Source organism: Pygocentrus nattereri, chromosome 29, assembly GCF_015220715.1.
Source record: "Pygocentrus nattereri isolate fPygNat1 chromosome 29, fPygNat1.pri, whole genome shotgun sequence".
Classification (NCBI taxonomy): Eukaryota; Metazoa; Chordata; class Actinopteri; order Characiformes; family Serrasalmidae; genus Pygocentrus; species Pygocentrus nattereri.
The window spans coordinates 12,330,120-12,347,837 of NC_051239.1; the positions used below are offsets into that span (position 1 = coordinate 12,330,120).

General features: G+C 41.3%; 2 protein-coding genes across 5 annotated transcripts; both read left to right on the forward strand.

Moving 5' to 3' along the window:
- The first annotated feature begins 31 nt into the window (after positions 1-31).
- Positions 32-9,581, forward strand: hnrnpk (heterogeneous nuclear ribonucleoprotein K). 4 transcript variants are annotated; one of them, XM_017696442.2, is made up of 17 exons: positions 32-85; positions 1,266-1,330; positions 1,423-1,523; positions 2,726-2,823; positions 2,906-2,962; positions 3,585-3,628; positions 4,628-4,700; positions 5,268-5,381; positions 5,514-5,642; positions 5,730-6,049; positions 6,269-6,316; positions 6,697-6,742; positions 7,050-7,065; positions 7,187-7,219; positions 7,321-7,388; positions 7,523-7,692; positions 8,520-9,581. In XM_017696442.2, the coding sequence occupies exons 3-17, from the start codon at positions 1,466-1,468 to the stop codon at positions 8,551-8,553; spliced, it is 1,308 nt and encodes a 435-aa protein (XP_017551931.1). In that variant the 5' UTR covers positions 32-85; positions 1,266-1,330; positions 1,423-1,465; the 3' UTR covers positions 8,554-9,581. The 4 variants fall into 4 exon arrangements, with proteins under 4 accessions (XP_017551931.1, XP_037392147.1, XP_017551932.1 ...); XM_037536250.1 differs by lacking the exon at positions 32-85 and adding an exon at positions 117-281; XM_017696443.2 differs by lacking the exon at positions 32-85 and adding an exon at positions 327-1,111.
- Positions 9,582-10,722: 1,141 nt separating this feature from the next.
- c29h9orf64 (chromosome 29 C9orf64 homolog) lies at positions 10,723-16,682 on the forward strand. The gene is made up of 5 exons (XM_017696283.2): positions 10,723-10,870; positions 11,691-12,043; positions 13,113-13,369; positions 13,729-13,924; positions 15,730-16,682. The coding sequence occupies exons 2-5, from the start codon at positions 11,707-11,709 to the stop codon at positions 15,957-15,959; spliced, it is 1,020 nt and encodes a 339-aa protein (XP_017551772.1). The 5' UTR covers positions 10,723-10,870; positions 11,691-11,706; the 3' UTR covers positions 15,960-16,682.
- The last annotated feature ends 1,036 nt before the right edge of the window (positions 16,683-17,718 follow it).

Sequence of the window (17,718 nt, forward strand, 5' to 3'; positions counted from 1 at the left end):
GCTTTCATTGGCCGAGGCTGAACTGCTTCACCCCCCCCTCAAGCTTTTCTGCACCGTCGTTTGTAAGGGGACGAGCGCCGAGCAGGTTGGTTGCCATGTTTCTCGTTGTGTGTAATAGATATGATTGTACACGACATTTATTCATATTTGCTTTAAAAGTGTGAGCGTTCTGCGTTTGGGTCTGCTTTCTGAAATTCATTTTAATCGCCGGAAAGTGAGGTTAATGCTGCTGTTGGTGTAACAGGGAGGCTCTGCTAGGTTAGCTGGCGTTAGCTAACTAGGTGGGTAGTCGAGTTAGCCGATGTTTCATTTTTCCGGTTTTTATTTCGTCGCCAGTGTATTAAAAAGCTAGATTCACCAGTATTGCGAGGTAATAGTCGGATTTAGGCACACAACTGAACAGAAAGTCGTTTAATTCGTGTACTTTCTAGGCTTTTTAAATGTAGGTTGGCGTACCCAGTCGCCGATAACGTTAGTTGCTCTATCCAGCAAGAGGAAGTTAGCTTAGCACAGCTAGCCTGAGCCATCTATTGTTAATTAGCCAGCCTGGTTTTCTGCTGAGCGCTTAACTGTTGCATTATCAGGTACACGGATGATGCGTTTTACGTGGAAAATGTGCCATTTACATATTCTAGACGAGTTCTGTTCGACAACCGAGGGAAAGTAATGAGCGAGTGAGGTCTCTTGGCGTCTCTTGTTTGCATTTTTTCTCTTTGAATGTTAGCATAGCAACTGAACAGCGTAGCTACCCTCCCCGCCACTTCCATTTGTTTTCCACTTGGCTAATAAAGCGGTTTGTCCAGAGTCGTGGAGCAGTTATCAGTTAAACCCCCCGTACCCTGGGCTGATAGGATGAAATATTGATCGTTGCGCGCTGTTATTTTCCATTACACTTAACGTGAGAGCGTCATCTCGACGCGCTACTTCCTCGTTCAGTGGTTTGCTTCTTGCTGTGTGATAATTTGGCAGTGAATGTTTTTCATGCTTCTCATATCGCTCATATTTCACCTCTGCGCGTCGGCTGTGCTTTTAGCTCGTTCTGACATCTCTGCCGTGACGCAGGGCAAGCCGAGCCGTTGAAGTATTGTAACAGCTAATTGATTAAACAAAGGTCAGTAGTGACTTGATCTGTGAGATCTGGACCAGTTGATCTGTTTCTGTCAGTAACATAACCGTAAATAACACACAGCTTGACCCTGCATCAGAACTCCTGTTCGGGGAAGCTTAATGAAACAGCCCATTCTGATCATATTTACCCTTTTCAGCTGCTGTGCTTGTGGGTGTAATCCCTGTTGGACATCAGCAACCGAGCTTGGCCCTGAAATTTGTGGTACGTTTTAAAAGCGATAGGGTAATGATATTTTCTGCCATTTTTACAGTGCTTGCAGTTTTCTTTTATAATCCTGTTCACCTTTGTTTCAGATTTGCATTGAGAGCAGTTCATTGCAGGCAGTGTAGGTAGATAATGGATACAGATAACGAGCAGCAGGAAGAAGAGACCACTTTCAGCCCTGAGAGCAATGGTAAGATATGGGACCATCTTGGATTGCTACTTTGTTGTCTACAGAGTTACGTTAATTTCAGGAATGCGTTGATGTGGGAAATGTGGGCTGATGGCATTACAGAGAAATCTAAACTGGATTTCTGTAAGTTTACAAATGCAGTAAAATAAATAAAATGCAGACGTTTTGGCGCAGTAGCCCAGCATTGTCTCCACTTTCTGTTCTTGCAGAGCACAGTAAATATGTTATCAAATTAGTTTGAAATGTCGGTAAAATGTAGTCATTTCTGAAGTGATTTTTTTTAACCGTTATCTGCTGGTAGCGATATTTAGTGAAGCCAAGTCTAAATTGTTTGTAACGTTTGAAGAAAGTAATGAATAAGTTGCTCTGATGTGAGATTTAGCATGTGACCTGAAGTTAGGCTTAACAATTTTGGCAAAATATTTAGTTGCAAATTTTCTGCCCAGTATTGTGATTACGATTCAAATGGCAGTTCTTTTATAATGGAGGTATAATTTGAGGTATGGGTCTTTTTTGGGCAGTGAAGACCAGTGTGCACTTCTTTTGGCTTGAGACTTGAACTCCTAACACGGTGGGCCAGCCTGCAAGTTATTTGTTTTTGTGATGTTACAAACTCCAAACAAACTCCATGTTACCCTATTACCCTACTTTTAACTTTGGTCATGTCAGTGTTGTTCATAATACACTGTAAGGCTATAATAAAAATTGCTGCGCTTGCAATTTGTAAATTGCAATCTTTTAAATTGTATTTTCAAAATGAAAATAATTTTTCAGTCCTAACCTGAAGTGACAAAGGCTTCATGCTGTTATGTATGTTAACACATATCGCTGTTGTTGGGACAAAACATTGTGTCTCCATTTTTGTCGTTTTTTTAAAGATGATTTGAAAGTACCTGTTACTCTTTACTTTGTGTGTAAATTTCATAACAAATGGACCAAACGAAATGGCCCAAAATGATTTGGAAAAACTTTTGGCTCCATTGACTTTCTTTAAAAGTATTTTTCCTTCTCCTGTAACGTTACCATTTTGCAGATACAAGGTTTTGTTCTGACAACAGCAACATGCACTATTAGCTTTGAGATGAGTCTGTGTAAGAGCAGAAGTTTCACTTTGTCCTTTTATCATCTGTTAATGGAACGATAATGAAATGGCAAGCATGTGTTCTTGATTACTGTAGCTCATGTTTGTATGTGTTTTCCAGGCAAGCGTCCTGCACAGGATGGTGACGACGAGCCAACCTATAAACGCTCTCGAAAGTCTGATGATATGGTGGAGCTGCGTGTGTTGCTACAGAGCAAAGTAAACGTCTTTTTACTGACTTACAGCAGAATCGAAATGTTTCACAATACTGATTGGGTAACTGTCTGTCCTATCAATGCAGAATGCAGGAGCTGTGATTGGAAAGGGAGGCAAGAACATCAAAGCTCTGCGCACTGATGTGAGTATGCAACTGTCTACTTTGAGCTAGTATGCACACATTCACATATACTCACATGTATACATATACAGGGACTGTAAACTGTGATGGGCAGAGCACCTTTTTCTATTGTAGGATTATGTTATGTTAATATTTCTGAAAAAAAAAAAACTTTTGTTACTCAGCTTTGCCACCCTGTTCCGTAATTGAATGCACTAATTAGATTTTCAAAGGAATTTCGAATCCCAGAAGTTGAAGTACTCTGAGTTAAAGTAATTAGCAGCAAGCATTTATAGCCCAAAAGTATTTTATGCAGGCCAAAATACATGCTCATTGCTCTTTCTTCTTGTCCTGTCCTCCATTCTCCTCCAACTTTATGAGAGTATGAAATCGCAGTGAAATTTTTTCCAATTAAAAATGTACTCCTCTTCCACTCCCTCTCCCCTTTTCCTTGTTTTTGTTTTATTTGTTATTTATTTCTGGCCAATTCCCATATTCTGGATCGACTTGTCCCGCCCACCTGCGTTGCCGCCTGACCTCCTGACTCCCTGGTTGGCCCCGCCCATAATCGTGCCCTCCCTATTGGGCGCCTTACTTGATTGACATCTGTGTGCTTGATTGCTCTGGGTGGTTGGCCCTGCAGTACAATGCCACTGTGTCAGTCCCAGACAGCAGTGGGCCCGAGCGGTACGTGCCACTCAGATACTCCAACCTCCAAGTACTGTCAGCACTGTTACAGCCAATACCAGTACTGTTAATGATGTCCTTCATGTACCAGAATACTCCCTACTGCCATAAACGACCACTCATAAATATGGTTACAATACTGTCATAACTGTCAGTTATAAGTGCTGTAATGTTATGTAAAGTGCCTGTGCTGCCATCTGTCATTTAATAACTCCCTCCCTTTCAAAGGTGCTATCTCTCTTCGTCCTCACCCAAAGAAACCAAAAACACACTTAGAAGTAGTTTATTTGACTTGCTTAAGCTTAAACACATTTGCACTGTTGATCAATGTTTGCTAGTTTCTATGTAAATATTTCCTACTAATGAAAAGATAAGATCAGTAAATAATGGTGAGGGGGCAGTGCAAAATACATGAATTCCTTTTCTCTTGTTCTGTTTGTGTTGTGATGTGTTCCTGTGTGGGGTTTTTTTTGGCTTATTTGGAAAGCCCAAAGATGGTCTTATTGCTGCTGTGCATCTCCTCCTTAACATTCTCTCAAATCTGTCCATCTTTCCTCTAACGGTGAAGGACTTCTTGCTTCACTTACTCATTCTACACCTTCGATTCCTCTCCCCACTCTGTATAGCTTTTGCCCCCCCCCCCCTTCAGTTCCCTCTCTTTTCATCCTCTGTCATCAGAGCTAATGTGTGCTAAAGTTCTTGAGCACTTCTTTACTATACAGTGTGCATCTCCTCCTCTTCTCCATCCTGCCTTTTCAGGAACCGGATGGAGCTTCACCTTTCTTTGTTTTCTCTTTTGCTGCGCCTCATCACTCCTTTTCTGTACAGTCAAAAGCATGAGGGGGTGCATGACCACACATCTAGCCTGTGGATAATTCATTCATACACAGCACAGCAGACAGGCTCTGACAGGAGTGCAATGTTTCATGGATACCCTGCACTCTTCTGATATGTGTTCTTGCTCTTATCTCTTTCTGTGTGACATAATACAATCATAAGGATCCTAAGTATCAGTGCAGACATCCCAACTGTAGCTGACATTCTGCTGAAAATCATCCCTACGTTAGAGGAGGTGAGCTCAGTTTTCCTTGTTTTTGTTTTGTACAGAAGTTTCCGTTGAAGTTCTGCACATTCTACAAGTGATAAAATGAAAGTGCAATGTTAGACCAGCAGCTGTGTTTCCACCAGTCTGACTTTAAGCGATAGAATGCTTTATGAAATGTTGTCATAATGTAGTGTCTTCGCCATAATCTACTGATATATAAATATAATGTTGGAAAGTAACATGATCACTTTTCTCTACATATTGAGATGTTTTATAAGGATGTTTGGCAGTTTGTGTTTGATTTTAGTTTATTCTAAGAGGTATGTGAGTGAAATATCAAACACTACAACACTGAGTAAATGTGTTGTCCCCTTCCCCCAAAAAAGTTTTATTATCAATTTTTATGCCACAGTTAAAGCAGGAAAAAAAGTTCTGTAGACATTAATAAAATATTGACAACAGTTTCTGTTTCCATAGCAGACATCAGCAAACTTTTGGAAGCATCATAAAAGACCCTTTGGATGAAAACGTAGATGTTGATTGGCTCTGTTAGAGCTGTTTAAATAAACTATTTTTGTTTTCTGGTTGGTGCAGTACCAGCATCACAAAGGTTTGGACTTTGACTGCGAGTTGAGGCTGCTGATTCATCAGAGTTTGGCAGGCAGCATCATTGGTGTAAAGGGAGCCAAAATCAAAGAGCTGCGTGACGTAAGAAAGTTCTGGATTTTTTTTTTTTATAGAAAGGATTTAGTGTACCTTAGGTCGGTTACAACTTCTGTAAAACAAAACTGTGAATGTGGCACATTGTAATGGTTATTTTTCAATTATTTATTATTGTAGAGCACCCAGACAACCATCAAGCTGTTCCAGGAGTGCTGCCCTCAGTCAACTGACCGTGTAGTGCTAATCGGTGGCAAAGCAGAAAGGGTTGTCGAGTGTATTAAGACCATGCTGGAGCTCATTGTAGAGGTAAAACGTGACCTTACACTGTTCATTGTGTCAGTATTGAGTTGAGTTCTTGTTTATTTACATGCTTAAATTTTTGGTTCTCTCCAGGCACCAATTAAAGGTCGTGCGCAGCAGTATGACCCCAACTTTTATGATGAAACTTATGATTATGGTGGGTACACCACGATGTATGAGGAGCGTGGCCGTCGTCCAATGGGAGGCTTCCCCTCGCGGGATCGTGGTGGTGGAGGCGGATTCGACCGCATGCCGCCCCGCGGTGCGCGTGGGGGTCACCACATGCCACCCAGCAGGAGAGATTATGATGACATGAGCCCACGCAGGGGCCCCCCTCCACCTCGAGGAGGAGGCCGTGGAGGGGGCAGACCCCCACGGAATATGCCCATGGGACCACCCCACCACCGCAGAGGGTGAGCAGACTGTCACTCATAATGCTCTGTTACCGTCCTTACATTATACTATTGATGTCAGATTCCATTGAATTGATTTTATTGTGCTGTGATTATGCTTTTATTAGTTAAGCTTATTTGTTCAGAAGTTTGGAATCAGTGTTTTTAACTAGTGTATTTGCAGTGTAATTAGATAATATAAAAATGATTCAAATATGCTACTTCTGTGTATGTTCACAGCGAGGACCAGTACTACAGCTCCCACCGCAGCCACTCAGACGACAGACAGTAAGTCCCTGGCCATAGAGCAGCAGCTTGTTTTGTAGTTTGTATTATAGGACAGTGCTTGTCTAGGAAGGGTTTGTAGAGCTACATTTCATGCTTTCTCACCACATTTCATATTTTATGTGACTGTGTAAACTCATTGCGTAATTTTTGTGTAGTTTTCTGCATGGTTGATTTTTTTTTTTTTTTTTTTTTTTTTTTTTTTTTTTTTTTTTTTTTTTTTTTTTTTTTTTTTTTTATAAGCATGCTTAATCCAGACCTTAACTCTAAGAAAAATATTAGAGGTTACGTAAGTAGCCACCTTTTGTAAGTAGCTATGTAGGTTAGCCTGCTTTTGTCCTAAATGTCTGAGGTTGCATTTGTTTTCTTCGTTTTCTTGTCAGTGGGGACAGGAGAGGGAGACCCCGGGACCGTTATAGTGGCAGCATGGTGAGTACATCCTAGGACCTCGCTTGTTGGTTAAGTACAGTCTTTATGATGAAATTAAAGTGGATCGTGAAGATATGTGAGCTTGAAAAGTGGTGCCCACAGCACTCGTTAAATGGGCAGATGGTCAGACTGCGACAGACAGCAGCTGCCTACTGTTACCTGGCAACAGACATTTGAATTGCTAGTTGCCATAGAAACGGGAGAGCTAACAGATCGACTGAAGGCGGGCATTGGTTTATTGTTAGTTGGTTAAAAACGTGTGCAGGTTTGGTTTCCTTACGTTTCCTCTTTTTATCCACCTCTGTAGAATGATGGCGGATATGGTGAGTTTTTCTTTTAGAGCACTTAAGAAATAGTGTTGAATTTTCTATTCAGTTTTGTACTCCTTTCTATTCTATTAATGGAAAACTTGTCATCCATCTTCTGTTTTCTCATTCATACTAGACAACCACTCCTCTTGGGACAACTATCAGTCTGGTAAGTATTCTAACTCATTACAAACTAGGGCACCAGAATTATACTATAAGCACTGTTGATTTTTCTGAGATCTCACTGTTGTCTGCATGCTTGTGGTTCAGGTGGAAGGGGTAGCTATGGTGATATGGGAGGCCCTGTCGTCACAACACAAGTGACAATTCCCAAAGATGTAAGTGTTCTTACAGTGTTGGACAGTACAATACAGTATAATACATTTTTTCATGTGACGCTTCATGAGTTCTGCAAGCAGGGGTAGATTGAATGCAAACAGAATAAACTTGTGCCGCCCCCCCCCCCCACCAGTTGGCAGGGTCAATCATTGGAAAGGGAGGCCAGAGGATCAAGCAGATCCGCCATGAATCTGGAGCATCTATCAAAATTGATGAGCCGCTCCAGGGCTCTGAAGATCGCATCATCACTATCACTGGGACCCAGGACCAGATTCAGAATGCACAGTACCTGTTACAGAACAGGCAAGTCCTATAGAGTCTGCCTTTTGCTCATTTTGTGTGTGCGTGTGCGTATAAAAATAACTGTTTCCAATGAGGGGGATTTTTTTTTTTTTCCTGGTCAGTAGGTTGTGGGAAAGCAGGGAAGCTCAACACAGGTTTTCAGAAAACTAAATTTTATTTACTTAAACATTTTGTGTTCTTGTAGATCTTGTTAAACTGCTGCTTAGGAAATTTGATTGTGTTGTGTTTGCCTTAGAGGAAATTTAAGAGAGGACCTTTTGACCTCACTCCACTGTTAAATTTCATTCAGACAGTTGGATAACTTTTTTGATGAGCGATTATTGAATCCACATCATGGCAGCAGATATAATAGGCCAATTTTCAGCTAGATTGAATCCAAATCTGGGATGTTTAGGGAGAGACTCACAAACTCTCATGAGAGCTTTCTGTATCCAGTTTTCTTAGCTGGCTCCTGAGATTTCATTTGTATTTTGTACATGCATGACTTGCATAAAATCAAGTGTGTCCAGTTCCATTCCTGGGGTTCAGGAGTCCGACACAGTTTGGTTATTACTCTGCTCGAACACAACCTGTTAATCAACTGATGAGTTCAGTCAGGTCTGTGTGACCAGAGAAGTCACCAAACAGTGCTGTATTAAGGCTCTGCTTAAATCCAGCCTATCTTGAATGCACCCTAGATACAACAAAGCTGTTGGCTTTTGTGAGGTTCTTTTATTAGTCTAATTGGCTTTAGACATTGTAGTTGCTGTGAATACTTTTTACAGTGGTGCCTGACTCTCTTTTTGGGTTTTTTTTTTCCCCCCTCTCAATCATCTTTCTCTGTGCAGTGCTCTCCACCTCCTGAGACACCACCACGACTAACCCGGCTCATCCCCACTTCTCTCATGACCTTCAGCCCACTGTAGCTCTGCTCCACTCCAGCTCCTCGCTCAGAGCAGTGCTGTTTGACTCCTAGCACATGAGACCTGTTTGAAAACTCTTCTCCATCTCCTTATATGCCACAGAAGTTTCTATTTTTTGGTTGAATATTTCCAACCCTGGGTGGAGGATGTATTCAGATATCCTCCAGACTTCTTATCTTTGTTAATATTTTGCTTGCCTTTTTTTATATATATAAATATCTCTGATTTAAGGTCCACACAACCAGTGCTTCAGTCGCCGTATTGGGTTTTGCTGACAGCAAGTCAGCATTCACTTTGCATTCGGAACAGCTGTGAGCATTTTCTTTCTGTTCTCAGCCAACCATCCTGAGCGAGTCCAGAATGTACACAGATTTTTTTTTTTTTTTTTTTTTTTTTTTTTTTAAAGTAACTGCATACCTTTTCTCTGTCACTGAGTTGAAGAAAACTTTATTGGGGCTGTTTGGAGAAAATTATATGTAAATATTCAGTGATTTATATGAAAAGAAAATCAATATATTCACCAGAACTCCTGTACCTGTTCTGTCAGTGTGTTGGTGTTTCCTCTGCCGTAGAATTCCAGGCTTTATCGCAGCTTCTCCATTGGAAGCCGTGATGCCCGGAGAAATTATTTAGGTGTTGGTGATTTGTGTATCCTTTTTATTTCCTCCAATCTGTTGCTGGGTTTTTAAAACCCAGTATTTATTCAATTTGCTCTACCTCTGGAATTTTTGTATGTTTACCACTCTAAAATTAGGCCCACAGTCATTTACCCCCTTTTTTGAGGAAAGTGGATCTGAAGTTATGCTTTACATTGTATTGTCAGGGCAGAGCAGCAATTGTGAGTTTCCTCCCTCCCTCCTTTTTTTTTCTTTTCATATTTTTATTTTATTTTTTTACTCAAATTGTCTTTGAAGCTCCTCTCCCAGACACATTTGTAGAATTTTGTCCTTTGTCTGAAATAATTAAAGACATGCCAGTTTTTATGAATTGTTGCCTCTGCAGTGTGGTCGGTCTGTCTGTCTGTCTCTAAGTAAATGGAATCTTCGAGTCTGTCCGCTTCCTATTTCTCCCATTATATCAAAAGAGACTGCAAAACGCCAAAGGTTTCCCGCAAGCAGGTCCTACATGAATGAGGGTGAGTAGAGATAAACGGCTCAAAATTTAGTTTGTAACCGAGAACTTTTAGAGGTGAACCGCTGTAATATCCTCTGGGTTTTTCAAATGCTAGAGGGCGCTCCTGAGGGAGTGGGTTCAAATGGAACATTTGAGCAAAATGAGTTTATAATTTGTAATATAAATACATGAATTTTCTGAATGAAGCACAGCTTAAAACATTTTAACACATTTAAGATATTTTTATTCCATTAAAATGGTGTCTACCGTACGTTCATGACGGCGGTGAGCAGCATCATCCAATGAGCTGCTTCTCTCGCCAATCAATCAGCTCTGTCTCAGTAATATTCGCGCCCTGCTGCCCAAAACCCGCTCGCTGTGGAAAAAAAAGGAAACACATGTCAGAGTTTCTTTGCTTTTTAGTGAAATAAATCCTTCTGTTTTTTTTTATTAAAGGAAAGTTGATTAGAATGATTAGAAACTTTTAACTTTTCGTTTTTAGCCGTTTAGCTCCATTCATCCCATTCATTAAGGTCTCGTTCGCAGGCGCTCTGCTGTACGCAGTCCAGTTTTTGGTATATCGAGGGAAATTGAGCGAGCCCAGGCTGGAGTCGGTTTATGGGGAGCCTGGCCACTCGCTGTATCAGAAACAGGACGGCTAACCAGCAGAGGGCGCCCGCGAGTGGGTCCTCAATAAAGGGGAGTGAATGAGCTCAACGGCTAAAAACGTTAAAACAGGTTCTGGGCGAGTGATCAGAACCTTTCTTCAGTTTTAGAAAGTAGAAGGATGTATTTCACTCAAAATTCAGTGTTTGCATTCTTTTACATTAAGTATTTATAAACTATGATTTTGCTCAAAGGCTCCATATCAACCCATTCATTTTGGACTCACTCGGGAGCGCCCTCTAGCGTTTGAGGAAACAGTCACTGCAGAGAGCGGTACTTCTCCTCTCTACAGGTTCTCTGACCAGGCTCCTCATAAACCGGCTCCACACATGCTCTGGCCTGGTCTCGCACTCCGCGGCACTGGGTGGCGCCGTTGATCTAGTGTCCATATTTCTGAATGAAGGTACTTTGGCCGGTGAATCTTTCCTACGAGCGTTTCTCCTCCTTCCTTCTCGGGAGAGTTTTAGGAGGCACCTGCAGCTGCAGCTCCTGTTCTGGTATGTCTGTTCTGCAGTTACCAAACAGATGAATGAAGCGCGTTGATCTAACGCTTGTAACGTCAGTTAGAAATAAGCCCAAGTTAGTTAACGTTAGTTAGAGGTGTAGAGCTCAAAGTGCCCCTCAGACTGTGAGCTCTGTGGGCTTTTACCACATAAGGGGTATAACGATACATGCACGGATCAGCTATGACTTTTAAACCACCTTTCACCTTGTTTCTTCACTCACTGCACATTTTCTCACTCAGTTTACCATAGAAGTGCACTTTGTAGGTCTGAAGTTACAGACCATAGTCCATCTGTTTCTCTGCATGATCTGTTACCCCATTCATCAATTATGAGGACCCCCACAGAGCAGGTACTATTTGGGTGGTGGATCATTCTCAGCTATGCAGTGACACTGACGTGGTGGTGGTGTTTTAGTGTGTATTGTGCTGGTGTGAGTGGATCAGACACAGCAGTGCTGCTGGAGTTTTTAAACACTGTCCACTCACTGTCCACTCTATTAGACACCCCTAACTTGTTGGTCCACCTCGTAGGTGTGAAGGCAGAGACAGCAGCTCATCTGCTGCTGCACAGTTTGTGTTGGTCATCCTCCTGTCCCTCATCAGTGGTCACAGGCTGGATATTTTGGTTGTGGGACTCTTCTGAGTCCAGCAGTGACAGTGAGGTCTTTGAAAACTCCTGTCCACGTTTCAGAGACGAGGAAAGCTCACTACACTTCAATCAACGATTACAGGAAGACATTATTTTAAATGGTGGGATATAATTGTAAACAGAATGGTGAACCAACAAGGTTTAAAGTAAAAGGTACATTTAGATTTCAGGTTTACAGAATGGACCGCCCACTGTCTCCTCGAGAGTCTGGTCAGTTCGTGGCAGAGCGGAGCAGAGATGTGTCTGTGGATGAGGAGGGGGTGAGGAGAGTAGCGGAGATGCTCTACGGGCTGAAGGACAGCGAGGAGTTCACGGCCAGCGGCTGGAAGAAGATGAACCCCCTCGCTCCCTCTCCGGACTCAGACGAGGCTATTAACTGGGTGTTCGTGACAGACACCATGAACTTCTCCTTCTGGCCGGACAGAGAAGACCAGCAGTGTGAGGTCATCTACAAAGGAAACACCTACCGTGGATACATGTCTCTGTGTGCAGCCGTCACCAGGGCTGTGGACGAGGGTGAGTGCATCTGCAGTCCTACAGTCATACTAGTGTCAGTCTTACCTGTGTCAGTCTTACCTGTGTCAGTCTTACCTGTGTCAGTCTTACTAGTGTCAGTCTTACTAGTGTCAGTCATACCAGTGTCAGTCATACCAGTGTCAGTCGTACTAGTGTCAGTCATACCAGTGTCAGTCATATCAGTGTCAGTCTTACTAGTGTCAGTCTTACTAGTGTCAGTCATACCAGTGTCAGTCATACCAGTGTCAGTCTTACTAGTGTCGGTCTTACTAGTGTCAGTCTTACTAGTGTCAGTCATACCAGTGTCAGTCATACCAGTGTCAGTCATACTAGTGTCAGTCATACTAGTGTCAGTCTTACTAGTGTCAGTCTTATTAGTGTCAGTCATACCAGTGTCAGTCATACCAGTGTCTGGCTGAACAAGGCTGAACAAATTATAACAATAATTAGTATCCAGAAATAATAGTAATAATATACAAAAATAAATAATAATGATATTTTTGTCAATAAAGGAGTAAAATATGACAAATCATAACAAAACTAATATCCAAAAAGAAAACTTCAAAAATTAAGTAATAGTAAAAAATATTATATGGAATAGTACAAAAGAATAGTAAAGCCAAAAAAATAGTATCCAGAAAGAAATACTAGTAATAAAATAGTAACAGGAAGATATTTCATAATAAATAAAAAATAAAGATATAATTTAATAAATTAATGTCATATGCAGAAATAATTTGTTAATTCTAAAATTATAGTAAAATTGATATACAGAATTTCTAGTATTATCACAGTGGTGAACAAGTAGCTTGACAAAGTAGTATAATGAGGTAATTACATGTTATATACACATACTATATGTGTTGAATAGAACATCTTCTTGATGCTAATTTTATCATTTTTTCAAATCTACACTCTACATCATTAGTGTATATAAATTATTAACATGACATGACATGAGTGTTTTGGTTTCTTCCAGCCTGTATTTGTACTGAGTGATCAGTGGCTGAGCTGAAATGATTTAGCTCTGGTTATAATTGGACTGATGTTCTTTCTGCCTTTCTCGTAGGTGTGCCTATCACAGACCCCGCCTTCTTCTCCCAGATCAGCGAGGCGGAGCTGGAGCGTGTCCTTCGGTCAGACAGTGCCACGCCCATGCCCATGCTGAAGGAGCGTCACCAGGCCCTCACTGAGGCAGGGCGAGTGCTCATGCAGCACGGCGGATCCTTCCGGTACTTCATGAGTCACGGACAGAACGATGCGGAGAAGATGGTGCAGTACGTTGTGGATAATATACCATCATACAGGGATGAAGCCACCTTTGAGGTATATATAATGTACTGTATATAACGAATGGACTGCTATATACAAATATGTTCATGGTAGTGACTTCACAACCATGAAGAAGTCAAAATGGGTTGTTTTTGGAGCTTGGCTTCCATATATGGACTGGGGAGTTTGTAAACACTGCAATGTTTACATAGTGCATCAACTTTTTTAAATTCCGAAAAGCAAGAAAAAGGACGTTTTCTATGACATTGGCCCTTTAACAGAATTACAGTAAATATTCATGTATTTACATATTAACAGAATATCAACTAGAATATTTATTGACTTATTAGAAACTGAATGGATATCAGGCACCTTCTTAATGCCCTCATTTGTGTGCAATGTTGAAAACCCAGGGCCAGAAGATTTCCTTCTATAAGCGGGCTCAGATCCTGGTAGCTGATTTCTGGGGGATCATGGAGGCCAGAGGGGAGGGGAACATACCCAATCTGGACTACCTCACCATGTTCGCAGACTACAGGGTACCACAGGCCCTTGTCTACCTGGGGGCACTGCGCTACTCAGATGCACTTATGGAGGCATTGAAAAAGGGTAAGTTGTGTCTTTATCTTCACCCAGATCAACAGAACTATATTAAATGTTGTGGGGTCCGTCCGCCCCCCCCAGAGCTCGGGCTCTGCGCTCTGCCTCCTCCGCACTCACGGCTCTCTCCCTGGCATCCTCGCCGAGGTGCGTTGCGGCTGGTGCTCGGGCCCCGCCTTTTTGCCAGCTCTCTCGGCCATCATCGTTGGGGGCACATGCCACAAATGTTAATAACACTTTCTTATGTTATTAACTAATTTTTGGAAATAATATATGTATATACAGTGACTGGCCACTTCATTAGGCACACCTCCTTGTATCTACACTGTTTATTCATTTTATCAGCTTCACTTACCATATAGTTGCACTTTGTAGTTCTGGAATTACAGACTGTAGTCCACCTATTTGTGAGCCCTCCTTGCCATCTGTTTCACCACCAAAATAATACCTGCTCTGTGGAGGTCCTGTGGGGGTCCAGACTGTTGAAGAAGAGGGAGAAGACATTAGATCTCATAAGAGAGAGACATTAAACTGGTACATTTAACTTGATTCCATAGAAATGGTGGCACAGGGGCCTCTTTCCTCTTATAGGGGCTGGGTGATGTCACAGCTATCCTGTCGATGGGGAGCAAAGCCAGAGTAAACCTGTAGAGAGAAAAAAGAGTTAATTAAAGCTGTAGCTACATGTGAATGTACATACTGGTGTAGAAATGAGAAATGGCCTTGTAAATATTGTTGATGTTGCATATGTCTATCACTGTTGTCGGAAGAAAACCTTTTATCTACAAAATAATAATGGGAGAGGGGAAAAACTGCCTTTTAATGTAAGCTAATGGAACCTGACATTTTTCCAAGTAATTTTGGAATTTCTTTTGGTCCAATTCTTCATAAAATTTACACACAATGTAAAGAACAACAGGTATTTTCAAATTAGGTCAAAAACAAAAAAAATGGAGATACAAGGTTTTCTTTCAATAGCAGTGATGCGCTGTTGGTTGAGGATAAGCCAGTGACGTATTTGTTACCCCTGTAATCTGTATTGGTGTGTGCCAGCCTCAATTAGGCCAGGGCTTAGACTACAAAGCTAGACTATAGGGGATAGCGAAGGAGTAGGGTCAAGGGAGCCATTGCGTGTAGTGTGTTTGGCCTTGTGGCCTTCAGACATGTTTAGATGCAACAGGCAGGTGTTCGTCTATCTGGTGTTGAGCAGAGGAGGATGGGTTCCCCTTTTGAGTCTTGGTTCCTCTTAAGGTTTCTTCCTCTTGCTCTTAAGATGTTTTTCCTTGCCATTGAGGGCTTGGACACAGGTTTTTCTGTAAAGCTACGTTGCAACAATGCCTGTTGTAAAAAGTGCTATATAAATAAACTTTGACTTGACTGGCTGTGAGCCAGACACTGCTGTAAATATGTAAATATCTTATTTGCTAGGCGATCAACACTTAATAAATAATCCCTTGAATTTGAACAACCTGACTTGAAGGGGTACCAAAAGCATCTTTCCTACTCATATCCTCACACCACTGATGACATTGTGTCCCACTATATATGGGGACAATGGTGTACCACACTATACATATCCCATCCATCCAACTCAGTGGCTTTATAACACTTTGTGGCCACCTGTGTCCAGCACACTTTGCTTATTTTCATGCATAAAACCTAATAAACCTGATTAGGTTGAATCAGGTGTGTTTAAGGCAGCACATCACTGGGCTGGACTGCGGCTCTCCTCCACAGACCTGCCCACTCCTGGACTGTACTGTAACAGCTTTTCTTACCCATAGTGCAAACTGATTCCTTTTTTCTGCTTCTAGGTGAGCTGCTGAGTTCTGGTGAGAGGCGAGAAGTAGAAATCCGAGGCTGCTCTATCTGGTGTGTGGAGAGCATTAAGAACGTCCTGTGGAAACTCGTACAGGAGAGAGATGGACAGAGCTGTAACATCAACTCAGCCCTCATCGACTTCTACCTGTGGCCTTACGCGAAACAGCATCACAAGGAAATGGCTCATATCCCCATTCATCATACTCGCTGCATCTACTATTGACAACAAGGTCACACATGTTGACAGGATCAGTCACTAACTACTTGAGACGAGGGCTGGTAATCATTCTGGGGACCATGGCAACTGGGCACCCCGAAAAGGTTTATTGGGCCCTTTAGATGCTCTACAGATACTGTCATAGTTGTACACCCATGACTCACAAAAAAGATCTAATGTGTATCTCACAGACTGCCCTGATGTCTGTTTATCCCTCTTTTTCATTATGCATCTCACCCATGGTAACTATGGTAACGGATCCTTCTGCAATATGATATATGCATTAATTTCCAAATCATTCCGTTCAAATTGTAGATCTAAGTATATATGTTGTACAGGAAAGTTTCTCAGGAATCTTTGTAACCTTTTTTAGGTAATTCTCATGAAACTGCCTCAAAACATGTCCATAAACATTTCATAAGAATCATGCAGATAAACAGTATTTCTATCATTTAGATCATTCAGAGCTCTACCTATACAGCAAAACATGTTAGTTCATTTTTGTATTTTAAAGTTTTTGGCCTTTATTCTCATCAACGCATTGTGTCCACGTGTGTTTCTCATTAGTGATATTTATCGCTTCACTTTTTTATGAGAAGAGTTCACATCACTTTGAATCTTTATCTTAACATTTCTTTGTAAACTAAAAGGATGTGACGCAACACAACCAAATGTTGTCCTGTGGCTGTCAATGTGTATGCTAATGTAATAAAATCGCAAAAAATTTTATATTATGTTGAATAATCAGCTTCAAAATACTTCAAAATCTGACAACAGTGATGGGAGATAGGTCACTTCAATTGGAGAGAGTTACTAAAATACAATTTATTAAATAATGTAGTAATGCATCCTCTGTGTTGTTCTCAGTGTAATGTTACCCAATTCGCCAGACAATGGCTTATCGGTAACACTTTATTTGAAGGCTACCTACATAAGGGCTTCATAACACATTCATAAGCTCTGAATAATGTGTTTATGAAGCACTACTTGAACATTTATTAAGTGCTTATGTCAGTTCTCGCAACCTGACATAAGATGTTTTATGAAATAAATGACATTGTACTGACATAATATGAATAAACCTTGAACATATTTACAGCACTAAACACATTTAAAACACTATACATAATTGCATCAATCATCTTATCTATGCCATGGAGGGAAGAGGGGGTGGTTTCCAGGCATATTTCACCTGATATTAATACAATGTCGTCTTAAGAATGCTGACATATATAGTTATGTATAGTGTTTTAAATGATTAGTGCTGTAAATATGACTTAACCACTTAGATTAATGAAATAGTATCTCAAAACAATGATTTAGCTATGAGGACACCGAGGTCTGGAACTTGATAGCTTCTGAAGGGCTTCATGAGATTCCGTGGGGGGGGGGGGGGGGGGAGTACCTACTCAAGAGCAGTGAGTGATTGTCAGCTGACCTCGGAACAGCTGTGGTTCGGCCACAGACTGAACTGCCCACTCTGTTTATCTCTGTATGAGACACTACAGCCCTGAGGACCAGAGTGACTTTGAATTCTTGAGATGTTCAGATATGCAGCCCACATGCTATGGGCTAACATGTAACACTTCTGTGGTAAAAATGTAGCTAGTTAATAGTTTATGAGCATAATTAACAGATTTTAAAATGCAAACCTTAATTTTCTTTTTTGTTTGGACTGCTCATAGTGTAGCTGGCTAAATCAGCATGCTTTAGCTCTAGCTCCAGTGACCGCTCAGTTTAGGCCACAAGCTCTGTTGTTGGCTAT

Coding starts and splice junctions, on each gene's coding strand:
- hnrnpk (XM_017696442.2), top strand. CDS start 1,466: ATGGATACAGATAACGAGCAGCAGGAAGAAGAGACCACTTTCAGCCCT. Junction 5,382..5,513: donor AAATCAAAGAGCTGCGTGAC/GTAAGAAAGTTC, acceptor TTATTATTGTAG/AGCACCCAGACAACCATCAA. Junction 7,389..7,522: donor AAGTGACAATTCCCAAAGAT/GTAAGTGTTCTT, acceptor CCCCCCCACCAG/TTGGCAGGGTCAATCATTGG.
- c29h9orf64 (XM_017696283.2), top strand. CDS start 11,707: ATGGACCGCCCACTGTCTCCTCGAGAGTCTGGTCAGTTCGTGGCAGAG. Junction 12,044..13,112: donor CACCAGGGCTGTGGACGAGG/GTGAGTGCATCT, acceptor CCTTTCTCGTAG/GTGTGCCTATCACAGACCCC. Junction 13,925..15,729: donor TATGGAGGCATTGAAAAAGG/GTAAGTTGTGTC, acceptor TTCTGCTTCTAG/GTGAGCTGCTGAGTTCTGGT.